This window comes from Melanerpes formicivorus, unplaced genomic scaffold (assembly GCF_026170545.1).
Source record: "Melanerpes formicivorus ecotype bairdi unplaced genomic scaffold, bMelFor1.0.p_v2 SCAF_18, whole genome shotgun sequence".
In the NCBI taxonomy this organism is placed as follows: Eukaryota; Metazoa; Chordata; class Aves; order Piciformes; family Picidae; genus Melanerpes; species Melanerpes formicivorus.
Genome location: NW_027142370.1, coordinates 4452611 through 4465131, shown reverse-complemented (window position 1 = coordinate 4465131; position 12521 = coordinate 4452611). Strand labels below are relative to the sequence as shown.

General features: G+C 54.4%; 1 protein-coding gene across 5 annotated transcripts in view; it reads left to right on the top strand.

Moving 5' to 3' along the window:
* Nucleotides 1-12521, top strand: part of RAB11FIP5 (RAB11 family interacting protein 5) — a 53913-nt gene that overhangs the window by 17474 nt on the left and 23918 nt on the right. For 2 of the 5 annotated variants that reach the window (XR_010988683.1, XM_068149416.1), the window contains exon 4: nt 8633-11194. The exons of 1 other annotated variant lie outside the window; for it this stretch is intronic. Coding sequence is in view for 3 of the 4 variants with exons in the window: in XM_068149416.1 (XP_068005517.1) it covers nt 8633-11194 (2562 nt within the window). In the remaining variant the exon portion in view is untranslated. The remainder of the gene's footprint in view (nt 1-8632; nt 11195-12521) is intronic. 2 more of the 5 variants (XM_068149417.1, XM_068149418.1) reach the window with 2 other exon arrangements.

The window sequence follows — 12521 nt, the reverse complement described above, 5'->3', positions numbered from 1 at the left end:
ATCAGAGCAGGGTTGTTTAACCTCCCACCCCCTCTACGTTGCTGCTCTGGGCTGGGGGGTGCAGAGCTTTGGTAATTTGAGATACTATTCATGTTTCTGAAGTAACTAATCCCAGCCCTGCTCTTTCCCCTTCCCATCCCATCCCAGCCTTCCCCTCTCCTGATTATGAATCTCTAACTGTTCTCACTTTGGTGATTTCCCCCCTCCAAACCCTCAGCACTGTGCTTGTAGCACACCGTGTGGTGTTTGTGCCATTGCTGCGTGGGCTTTGTCGTGACAGTGTGTGACCATCCCCATGGCCCCCCAGCAGCTGGGCTGGGGGTCCAGAGGTCGACCAAGAGAGGCAGAAAATGGAGCTAAAAGCAGCCAGAGAAAACAACTAGCAGCTGAGAGCTGGTTGAGTCTGGAGAGTTGATTTATTATAGGGATTTGCTAATCTGGGCTGACTTTAACCTAATTTATTAAGCAGAAGGATTTGAATTCAGTCTGAACCTCCTCTAATGAGGAGAGCCCTCATGGTGTATTCAGCCTAACCAGATTCCCACACTGGTTAAACTGGATTTGGAGTGCTGCTCAGATGGAGGTGAGGGGGGCAGCACGTTGCTCAGTGTGGCTTCAGAGCAGGAGTAGCCCCAGAAGGCCTCCTCTCCTCAGCCTTCTGAATTTTGCAAGGATAAAGCTACTGGTTGATCTAAGTCCTAGAATGGAAAAGGTTCCACACAAAAAAGTAACCCCCTGAAAAATCCTCCTGCATTCAGGCAGTGATGCCACAGGCTGAGCCAGCCACAGATGTCTGATGGCATGGGAGATGCCATCTCCCTTTGGAGCCTTTTCCTTGATAACCAGGTGAGAAACCTGTGGGTTTCCTGCAGTGCTGCAGTCCTAGGAAGGAGGCAGGCACAGGGGGTGTGAGCTGTGACTCCTGATGGGTGTTCCTGTCTTGAGGGCAGGGGTGTCCCATCCAGCTGTAGCCCCCAGCCCAGCAGATCACCCCCTGAGGGAATAGGTGCCTTAAACACTGCTGGTTTTTCACAGCCCTCTGACAGCTGCTGGACCCATTCCCATCTTATTCCTTTCCCAGGAGGTTTTCACTCTGTGGTTTTTTCATCTACCTCGGTGCTCGCAGTTTAATTCCAAGTGAAGCTTTGCTTTGAGTGGGTTTGCTGTGGCACACCAAGGGCCCTGTCTGCAGATGGCTGTCTTGTGAGGAGAAACTTGGATGAACCGTGTGACAGCAGCTCCTCCAGCTGGGATTTCCTCTCCCCAAAATAGGAATTGCTTGGAAGAAGCACAGCCTGGAGGGAGCAAACTCATCTGGGTCAAATTTGGGGCATTTTAAAGCATCTGAATAGGCTTTGGCTGCAGTTGGCAAGTTGCAAATGGGAAGTAACAAGCTTGAACTTGCAGGAAGGGAGGCTGAAGATAGACATCAGGAAAAGTCTCTGATAGAAGATGGTGAAGTGCTAGAGCTGGCTGGCTGGCAGGGGGAAAAGGCAGTGTCTGGGGCTTTGGGGGCTGGGGTAGCTGAGCACCTTTGGGGGATGTCACCGGCAGCAGTTGTCCTGGTATATGGCCCAGGCTGGGCGGTGAGCAGTGGCAGCTCAGTCTTACTTGATGCAAGAATGGCCTTGCCACCATCACAGGGAGATGGCCTGACCCTAGTCTGGCTTCTCTGGTTCTTCTGGTGCTGAAACACTGGCCCAGGTTGCTCAGAGAGGTGGTGATGCTCCATCCCTGTGAGCAACCTGCTGTAGTTACAGATGTCCCTGCTGACTGCAGGAGGGTTGGACTGGATGAGCTTTGTAGGTCCCTTCCAACCCAAACCATCCTGTGATTCATTTTTTCTGGCCATTAGTCACCACATCATCACTTCAATAATGCAGAACTTCTACCTATCTGATTTTATTCTCTTTCCTTACACTGAATGACCTTGTGGACCATGTCACCACTCCAAGGCAAAGCTCTGGAAGAGCTTTTCAGGTCTTGATGGTGTCAGGTTGACCACACACTCTGGTGCCATCTCTGTTATCATAACCAGATAGTCTCTGCAGCATGTGACTGAAGTTAGCAGTGCTTATCTGTGGGTGTTGTGTGGATGTCCAGCTGCATCTGGAGGAGCTGTTCAGTTATCTTGTAACTTGCAGAGCTGAAGGTGGATTAACCTTTGCTTTGCAGAGAAAAGCAGCCTCTGAGTCAAGCTGGCTGAAGTCTTTCACCTCTCTGCAGAAAGGACTTTTTCCCTTCCACTCTCTCATTATGGAAACTTCAGCTTTGCAGCTCCTGGCAGCTGAGCAAGCAGCATCTTCTCACCTTTTTCTTTTGCTCACCCTGGGTAGGTCAAGTTTCACCTGGAGCTGAACATGGGGATAGAGCATCAAGAGACCAACAATCTCAACCTGTCAGTAGTTAAGAGGACTGTAATTAGAAAGATGCTTCCCACTTCAGTTTTAAATTAGCCTGCAGCTATGAGGAGGTTGGCACAGCTTGTTGTTAACCACTGGCTCTTGCAAAACCACACCCTTTCTAAAATAAGGAAGCTGCTGGCCTTGGGCTGCTTCTCATTTCAGCTCCACCAGAAGCTTTGCTGTTCTGTTCTGGGTGGGTTTTGCTGAGCCATCAGCAAGTGTGGGCGAGCTGGCGCTGCCCTGTGAGCTGTGAACCCATCCACGCTCCTGCCTGGGGAGAGGGATGGACACTGCTGCCTTCAGCCCTTATCTGCACAGGTTTCCTCGCTGCTTCTTAGTGGAGAAGCAGGTCCCAAAGGTTGTTTTCAGCCTCAGCTTTGCTAATTCATGGCAGCTACCAGGCTTTGATACTGGCTTGAATGGAAGCAGTGGGAAGGCAGCATTTGCTCTTTGGAGACCTGGATAAAAGACTGTTTGGGGTTTGTTGTTTCTCTGGTGGTGTGGTCAAGGGCTGTATGTAAGGAAGAAGCTCAGCAGGTTTATTTGAAGCAAGGCCTGGAGCTCAAACAATTGGTTTAACTATTTTCAGGGTTTCCTACAATGTTATCAGAGCTCCACAGGTCCTGCTTCCTGCAGTGTGAATCAGGATGATAAAATGAGGCTGCATCTCCTGCTTGGCAATAGGAAAGAAAGAGAAACTGCCCTCCCTCTTGTAAAAATGATTGCATTAGTGCCATGTGCAGCTTCAAACCTCTGCCCTCTGTCACTGCTTTCATGGGAAGAAAATGTAACATCACTCCCCACCTTGGTTGTCACTCCTCATTCCACAGTCCAGCCCTTTCTATCCTGCAGTGAGGCCAAATACTGACCTGAATTCCTTGCTGTTCGTCATGTGCTCTTAGAAGTACATTTCCTAAGTGCTGGAAATGGGAAAAGAAGGCTTTGAATGACTGGATCACTGTCCTTGGACAGGCTGGTGGTGAGGAGTGGTGCAGGTGGACCAAGTCAGCTTGTGGGTGGGACTGAACACCAATGTCTGTGACACCCCCTCCAAAGCACCATTAACAGGGAGTTTCAGAGCAGAACCTGGGAGGCTGCAGAGCCTGATGAAGAGGAGCAGCATGTGAGAACCAGGGTGCTGTGGATGAGTTCATCGTGGAGCCATCAGCCTCACATCTGTGGCACAGGTCCTTGTGTCCATGTGAGCTGCAGAGCTACAGTCACAGGGTAAAAATGATCAGGGATGAAGCTGGACTTTCTCCCTCTGGCAGGAGGAGTGCAGAGAGCCTGCAGGGGTTGAGAAATGGCTCTTAAAATGCCTCTGCCTCCCTTTTGCCTCCTGAGCCTGCATTTCCCAGGGATGGCCATGAAGCAAGGTGGTGAAATGGATTCTGAGCTGGCACCAGATCAGTCCTGGTGAGACAAATCTGTCCAGGTAGAGCACAGCCCTGCTCCCACCCCTAAAAGTGGGTATTTGGGTTAGCACTTGACATCTACATGGGCTCCTGCTGCCCACATCCTTTCTCTTCTATTGTTATTCATTCCTGCAGTTTTAGGGTAAATGCCTGTGCAGCAGGAATTGTCTGCTTCCAGTGGGATGATGGCAGGTGAGGAGCAAGGGGAAAGCACAGCAGTCTTTGCACACATAACTAAACCCCTTGCTCTCACCTCCAAACAGCTATTTCAGAGCAAGTGTTTCCACAGTGTTCTCTGACTGCTTCCCACTCATCTTCCCACCCTCTACAAAAATGTCCTGGGCTGCTGTACCCATCTCTTCCCAGCCCCATACTGCATGAATTCTGCTGGCCCAGCCTCACTCACACCAGTGGGAGGAAATTCCTGATCCCTGCCAGGCTTTGAAGCCATAGCTGGGGCCTCCAGCACCCCAGTCCTGCTGGTTTTCTACCCTTGTGCTTGTCTGTGGGGAAATGGTGCAAGAAGCAGCTTGAGAGTGGTGAGGTCATGGCACTCCCCTGGATCCAGCCCTCCTAGGAGGGATTTTCCACTTGAGCTTCGGCACAGCTCTTAACCATGGCACCTTCTGGCTGGCTTTGAGCCCTGCCCTCCCCAAACTTCTGCTTTTTCAGCTCATGAGCTGTTCTCTTTATCTGCACAGTGCAGAGCTCCCCACCCTCTTGCAGATGGGCTGTGCTGGCTGGGGCTGGTGCTCTGTGACTGCAGAGCGGGGGCAGCTGCCTTCAGCCTGAAATGCAGGCTGTGATCCATAGAGGGGGGGAAAAAACCCAGCTCTCCTTGCACTGAACAAGCTGTTTTTATTGAAGAGACTTTCCATCAGGGGGTTGCTCAGCAATATTTTCCTCTCTTCTCTTTTTTTTCCCCCCTCCTCTCTGCTGAGGAGAGGCTAAAGCATGTCTGTGAAGAGCTGCCAAACAAATAAATGAGGGCAGGAAGGTACCCGCTATTTATTTTGGCTGGCAGAGCTGTGTGCTGGGGTGTGGGGGGAGGAGGAGGAGGAGAAGGAGGAGGAGTTGGGTGAGTCAGCGTTTCGATGCTGCAGATCTTCAGTCAGGCTGCTGCGAGCGGAGGCTTCCCTCTAGAGGAATACTCTGTCCTCAGCTGCTTGGTTTGCTGAGGACTTCCAGCAGCCTTCATCAGGATGGGGAAAGGGAGCTTTGAGTGGGCTTGAGTGGTGGGAAATGGGAAAGGCAGGGCCTCTGCTGCCAGGAGTATGTGGCTGAGAGCAGCTGGTGCAGCCCCTGAGCAAGCTCTTGTGGGTCCCAACGGGAATGGGGATGGGTAATGGAGAAGAAGCTGCAGCAGGGGGGTCTGGGGGAGGAAGACCTGAATCTGACAAAAAGGGATGGATTTCAACTGAAAAAAGGTTTCTATAAATACCTGGACAGCAAAAGGAGGGCTCAGGAGAATCTCCACCCTCTGCTGAATACAGGGGGAAGTGCAGTGACAAGGATGAGGAAAAGGCTGAGGTACTGAATGCTGCCTTTGCCTCAGTCTTCAGTGGTAAGATCAGTTGTTCTCTGAGTGCTCAGCCACCTGAGCTGGAATAGAGGGATGGGGAGCAGAGTGAGGCCTTCATTATCCAAGAGGAGATGGTCAATGATGTACTACACCACTTAGACGCACACAAGTCAGTGGAGCTGAATGGGACCACCCAAGGGTACTGAGGGAGCTGGTGGGAGTGCTCACCAAGCCATTTTCCGTCGTTTGTCAGCAGTCCCAGGGGAGTAACTGGGGAGGTTCCAGGTGACTGGAGGTTAGCAAATAGGGCCAGAAGGAGGATCCAGGGAACTACAGGCCTGTCAGTTTGCCCTCAGTGCCAAGGTGAAGGGTCTAGAGCACAAGCACTGTGAGCAGCAGGCAAGGGAACTGGAGTTCCTCAGCCTAGAGAGGAGGCAGCTAAGAGGAGACCTTCTTTGCAACTCCTTGAAAGGAGGTTGGAGTGAGGTGGAGGTCAGTCTCTTCTCCCAAAGAGCAAGTGATAGAACAAGAGAAAATGGCCTCACTTTGTGCCAGGGGAGGTTTAGATTGGTTATTAGGAAACATTTCTTCCCCAAAAGGGTTGTCAAGGCCTGGCCCAGGGCAGTGGTGGAGTCCTCATCCCTTGAGGGGTTTCAAAGCTGTGCAGATGTGGTGCTGAGGGACATGGTTTAGTGCTGAGCTGGCAGTGCTGGGTTCATGGTCTCTTCCAGCCCAAGTGATCCCAAGACTGATTCTGTGCCCCTGTCAATACAAGCTGAAGCCTGAAGACCTTCAGGAATGGAAACATCAAACGGTGGTGACAGAGCCTGGGAGAGATGGGCTGCCCTGTCTCCTTGTGCAAGTGTTGTGCTGCACTGCTGCAGCTTTGTGGATGGTCTACAGAGCAGTGAGGATGCCTAGTGAAGGGCTGGAGTGGATCTTATGCTGGAACTAGGGCTCAGATGTGGAGCACACCAGCCACAGGTCAGTCCTCAGGCCCAGGGAGCTTGGCTGCCAAGCAGCAAGCATCTGCTCTGGGGTGGTTTGTGCCCGAAGATCTTCTCCAGTGGCTTCTTCCATCGCTTCTCCCTGGTGGTTTTTCATGGGAAGAGCTGGGATGCTCAGAGTTATCTTTGGTGGAGGTGCATGACCATTTCCCACCTTGTTTTGTGCTGGTGGTGCAAGTGTAGAGGAGGCGTGGAGACATGGCAGAGTGCTGCTGGGCTGTGCAGGGACAGGGGTGGATACCTGCACCAGGGCCACCACTGCTGCTTCATGACAGCAGGAGAGGGCACCCACGAGCTGTCTCTGCCTGCAGCACCAAGTGAGCAGCAGATCTGAGTGGAAACAAAGATTTGGAGGCTTTTTTTTTGTCCCTGTTCTGCAAAGCAGCATCTGGCTTGGTGTCTGGTGGGTGCTGAGGTCAAGCCTGTCGTGGTTGACTGCTGGCTGCTTGTGTTGCCTGCCGAAAAACCACAGGGGGACTTGGGTGGCATTGCACAAATGGGCATCTAACTCAGGGTAGTTGTTTGGAAGGTGATGCATCAGGGTGGCTTTGAAGCTGCCAAGAGTGGGGGGAAGTGGGTCCAAGGCATGGTGCTAGCAGATAACCCTGCCTGCTTTAGAGGCAGCCAGTGCTGCCTGCACCTTCAGACATGGTTAAGTTTTGCCTCAAGATGGCATTTTTGCGCTGTGAAAGTGTCTAAGACTTCTTGTGACACCAGGAGAGCAGATGAGAGGAGTTGTCCAAGCAACTTTGGTGCCTGACAGTGCTTCGACCCACCATCTCCAAGTGCTGTCTGTGAGCCCTGTGAGGGCGAGGCAAGGACATGCTGTGGTGTAGCCCCAGGGCTGGATGTACCCTGTGCAGGTTGGCAAAGCAATTACTTTATGAATTCCTCATTGAACTTTGATCTGCTGATCAGTGTCCACATTTCTCCCAAACCAAGGCTGAAGCTTAGCTCTAGTGGCCAGTGCAGAAGGAAGTAATCCAACCAGCCTGAGTACAGGCCAGCATGACTGCACATGCTGGTGCCAGGTGCCCCCATCCTGAGGGCAGCATTGCTCCTGGCAGAGGTGAGGCAAGGGGATGGGGCCTCAGGAGGAGGGAGCACAGCAGTCAGGCTGCAGGATGTCCACACTGCACCCTTCATGATGTGACAACCTCCAAGCTGTTCAGCCCCAGCTTGGTGGGGCTCGTTGCTGGAGGAGGTCCCAAAGGAAGGTCAAGGAAACCCCAAAGAAAGGTCAGTGTAGGCTCCCTTGAAAAGGCAGCAAACAGCTGGCTGCCCGACCTGGGGTGAGGTGCAGGAGGGGATGGGCTGAACTTGTGCTGAAGCCCTTCCTTCTTGGGGTCCTTGTAGGGGTTCAGAAGTCTCTGGATTTCTGGCCAGAAGTGATGTGACAGAGGGCATGTGGGGAGGCTGGGCAGAAGCAGGAACAGAGCCAGGGCCACATCCTGACCACATGCTCCGTCCTGCTCAGCCCTTGTTCCTTGGCCACCTGCAGCCAGGCTCCCCTCCCTCCTGTGTAGGAGGGAACTCCGTGTCCGCTGCCGTGCTGATATGTTGCCAAGCAAGTCACAAGGCACGGGGGTAAACTGGGAAAGACTCACTCCTGTGTGCTTGGAGTGGCTGGAGTAATCCTGATCCCAGAGCCTGGCCCGGCTTCTGGTGTGCAGCCTGCACTTGGGGCACACCAGCACTGGGACAAAAGAGAAGAGTCGAGGCCTTGGGCCACAGGAGGTGGGAAAAAACCTCTCGGGCTTCTGAGTCTGAGGGCTTTCTGAGGCAGAAAGGGGAAGTGTGGAGGACTCCTGTAGAAGAAGGGCTGCCCTTTCCTCTGTGTTGTGCATGCCCTTTGCACGCCCTGACTCCATCCTCATTGCTGTGCCTAACCAGAGAGACGAGTACGTATCTGAACGGTGCACTGCTCTGAACGGCAGCGTTTGTGGTGTGTGTGGTGTGTGCTTGCGGCACTGTCACAGCATTAACCAGGAGGACTGTTTTGTCTTCCCTCCACAGCCTGGAAGTGTCTCCTCAGGTAGAAACCAGCTCAGATGCTCCTTCTCATTTTCCTCCCTGCTCCCCTGCCCTGTTTCCTCCTGCTGCTGTAGCCCATCTCGCTAGCATGCCAAGCTCTAACCTCCCTCCTGCTGCTGGAGACAGTCAGTCTGGATGCTTGTCCCCTACCAACCCATTCCTCAGCTCCCTGCAGAGCAATCCCTTCTTTGAGGACCTCCTCGCTGACCAGGTACTAAATTCTCCTTCACCTACTCACTTTTTCTCTAGTTTCCCGTCTGGGCCGCATGCTTCAACTGAGGTCGCTGGGAGCTTTTATTCCTCTGAGGATTGCAGTCCCTCTGCCTCCCTAAGCCATAAAGACCAGGAGAGGGAGTCTCCAGCCAAAAGCGTTGGTGTCCCCGTTCCAGAAACTACTCCCCCATCACAAGGAGACCTCTCTCCTCCAGATGAGAAACCCGCAGTCCCTCCTCCCCTCTCGGAGTGGGACGACACCTTCGATGCCTTTGCAACCAGCAGGCTCAAACCAGAACTGCAGGAGAACTTCTTTGCTTCGGTGGTGGCAGAGGGCGTGGCTTTCATCGACGATCCCGATGCAGCCAGCCCCATGGAGAGATCAGCTGAGCCAGCTCAGAAGGGGACTGAGGTGCTGGAAAAGGCTGAGTCACAAATCGGCGGTGAACTGCCCGCAGCTCTGCGGCCTTGGACGAATTTCTCTGGTTTAGACGTAGGGGCAAACTTGGTGAGTACAACTCAGGAAGCAACGGTGATAGAGGACGTGCTGAGCCCTGTGTCTGCAGGGTCGATGGGGAGGAGGAGGACAAGCAGCACGCCGACGGTTTGGACGGCTGCCTTCGCAGCGGGTGGCACAGGGGAGAAGGAGGCTTCCGCGCCACTGACTGCTGACAGCAGCAGCGCTAGGGAGGAAGGGGACGGTGATGAGGAGGAGCCCTCCAGCGGAGGGACAAACGGATGGATGACCATAGCCACCGAAACGGCTCCTGACCTGCCAGAGAGCGCCCAAAGCGTGGCCGGGCAGGAGCGGGCGGACCAGGACAGTGCCTTCAGCCCGCGGCCAGCCTTCCTCGAAGCCAAGAGCGGCTCTCGCGCTGCCACCTGCCTGCTGCCCAGAAGCTCCTTCGCCCCTGAGCTGGGCTCCCAGACTCTGCCAGGCACCAATGTGGCGGCTGTGCCCCCGCGGGTGCTCGCAGACGTGGCACCGCAGCGGTTCCCTGTGGCCCCTGAGCCAGGGACGGAGCCCCAGGGTGCTGGTAGCAAAGAGGAGGCGTTCGACATCCGAACTTCAGTCTACAGGCTCCAGGCCAGCATGCGGCTGGAGGCCAGCGAGAGCCGCGTCAGGCTCAGCTCCGATGTTCGTGAGAGGCACGTCATCCTCTCACCCTGGACAGGCACCCGAGAGCAGGAGGAGATGGCAGCTGGCTCAGCCGTGCCACCCCCAAAGCCTCCACGGTGGTTCGCAGCCATGACCAGCGGAGGGGACGGCGAGGAGGAGGGTGGCAGCAACCCGCAGCTGAGACAGCAGGGCAGCGAGGAGCGAGGGGAAGCTGTGGAGGGCCTGAAAGCAGATGTGGAGCTGCCAAGGAGCCACCTGAGCAGCAAGCCCTCTGTCCCTGCATCTTCCAGTCCACCTGTGCTGGGAGTGGATGTAGCTGAAGCCAGGAGTGAGTGCCTGCACCCCAAGGAAGCTGAATCTGCGGCTGTGGGCTCAGCACAGGAGGAGAGAGCTCGTGAGCTGGCTAAAGGGGACGCATCTTTAGGGAGAGACCAATCAGAGGCGAATGAGATGGATACAGCTGAGGAGTTTGAGACTTGTCCATCAGAGTTCTTAGATGGATTAGGCCAGTCGAGTGCTAAGGAGAGCTGGAGCCAGCCAGGTTTGTCTCCTCTGATGGTGACTGCAGATGGTGCCAAGCAGGAGGTGGCCTCCAAACAGGAGCTGTTCCCTGAGGACCTGAACATGTCAGGACTAAACCCAGCTTCCAAGCTAGACCTGGGCCAGACAGAAACCTTCTGTACAGCTCTGGAAGAGCAGGAGGCAGCTGATCACCCGGAAGATCTCAGCCTGGTGGCACAACCCCCAAGGTTAGAGCACGGGGAGAGTCCATCCCAGCCGGAACCAGTATGGGGTGATGGTGAGGGGCAGCATGGGCCAGTGGCTGGCCCCACCAGGCAAGTGGGAGGCCAGCTTGAGCTTTGTGCCCCCACGTCAGTGGCTGGCCCTTCCCAGGAGGCAGAGCAGGGCAGCCCTGCTGCCAGCGAGCCCAAGGGCCCATGGTGCTCAGCAGACAGCAGGATAGACTTCAAGAAGGCTGATTTCTGGAAGCCAGATAGGGTGAAGGAGAGGAGCCAGCAGGACACTTCAACCCCAAGAAATCCCTTTGCTCCTGCACTCAGCCCAAATTCCCCGAGCAATCCCTTTGTGGAGAAGCCGCCAGAACCCCTCCCTGTTCAAGCCGTGCTGCCCAAAAGGCTTGATGAGGGAGGCTTCGGCTTCACCAGCCTGCCTGAGGAAGCCCTTGGGCAAGGCTTCCAGCCCACTAACCCCCCCAAGGAGCTTCCTTTCCTGCATGACAGCCAGCCCTTGGCCTCCTCCACCCCTTTCCTTGTGGCTGCAACTAACCCTAATGAGTTTGATTTCCCCTCCCCTGTCGCGTGCCCCGCAAGCAGCGGGGTCCCTGCCGCCAGCCGCCGCGCAGCCGCCCAGCCCTGCCCTTTGCCGCAGTCCGGTGACACACAAGCTTCAGCGCTCGTGGTTTTGCCCAGGGAGACACAGCCAGCTGAGAAGCCCTTTTTCCTCCAGCAGACAACCAGGTGAGCACCACGGGGAAGGCAAAGGGTGTGCAATTCAGTAGAGGTGAACCCTGTCTCCCTTCTGCTCTTGCGGGGAGTCCCGGCTCAGTGTCACCAGCTCCCAGTTGTGCTGACTCCAAGGACCACACCTTGCTGCAGGTCCTTTCTCCCTCACCTTCCCATGATCCCAAAGAGTCCAGCTTGAACAGCTCAAGGCCTTGGCTCTCTTGGATCGTGATGGGGAATGGGCACTGGTGTCCTCCTTGCCTAAATCAAGGCAAAGGGTTTAAAGCATCCAGGACCTGCCCCAGTTGAAAAAGCAGAGCTGCATCCGCATTTCACTCAGTAGTGGTTTTGGCTCCATCATCTTCCCTGTGCTTGCAGGGCAGGTGCCTTCTCCATGTCTGCCAGGAGAGCTTCCAGCCATTAATGCTCTCGTGAGTTCCTTCATGGCATGTGCACAGCTACTGCCCCTTTCCCTTCCATTAATTGAGCTTTGATTTCTTTCCCTTTTAAGCAGCTATCAGGTACTAAAAACCTCTCTATAACAAAAAAACCTACAGTACTTTCAGCAGGTTGGTGGCAAAATTCCACTGTCCACTCCCTCCTCTCCAGGTGCCCATTGGTTATGAAGCAAGTGGGACTTAGCCTTGAGGATACTGGGAATGGAAAGAGGGGTACCATGGTGGTGCATCAGGGAAAAGAAGCAGCTGTTCCTTCTTCCAGGACTTTGAGCTTGTAGGAATGCCATGAAGCAGAGAAAGATGCTGAGTTCAGGACATGGAGTCAAGACTTTGTGTCCTTCACTTTGTCTGTTTTTCCTGGTGCACCTTTCCCTGGGCTGCCTGGGCATGAGAGGATTGTCATGGGGTCTATCTGCCCCTGCCCAGAGAGCCAAGGGCCAAGCTCTTGCCTGGGGGCCTGGGTATTTAAACAGTGATTTATTCCAGCAGCCTTGCTTCCACAAGAAAAGGCAGGATCTTCATGGGGCACCAAAATGCTGCAACTTCATCTGGCCCAAGAATAATCTTGGTCACAGCCCTGGAGAGAGAAAGGGCAGGAGGATGGGGACAGCTGAACTCCAGCCCTTGCATGGGGATCCTGCTCGGCTTGAGCGTAGGTTTGATGTGCAAAATGACCTTGAGAGTAAAGGCCAACAAGAGGTGGGTCCCAGAGTCACTGAATGGTGGGGCTTGGAAGAGACTTCTGGGGATCATCTAGTCCAACCCCCCTGCTAAAGCAGGGTCACCTAGAGCAGGTCTGGTAGCTGATGTCTATTATTACTTCCTTTGTTGAGGCCAGATCCTCAAAGCAGTCCAGTTTGGGTCATTCACCCTCCAGCAGGGTA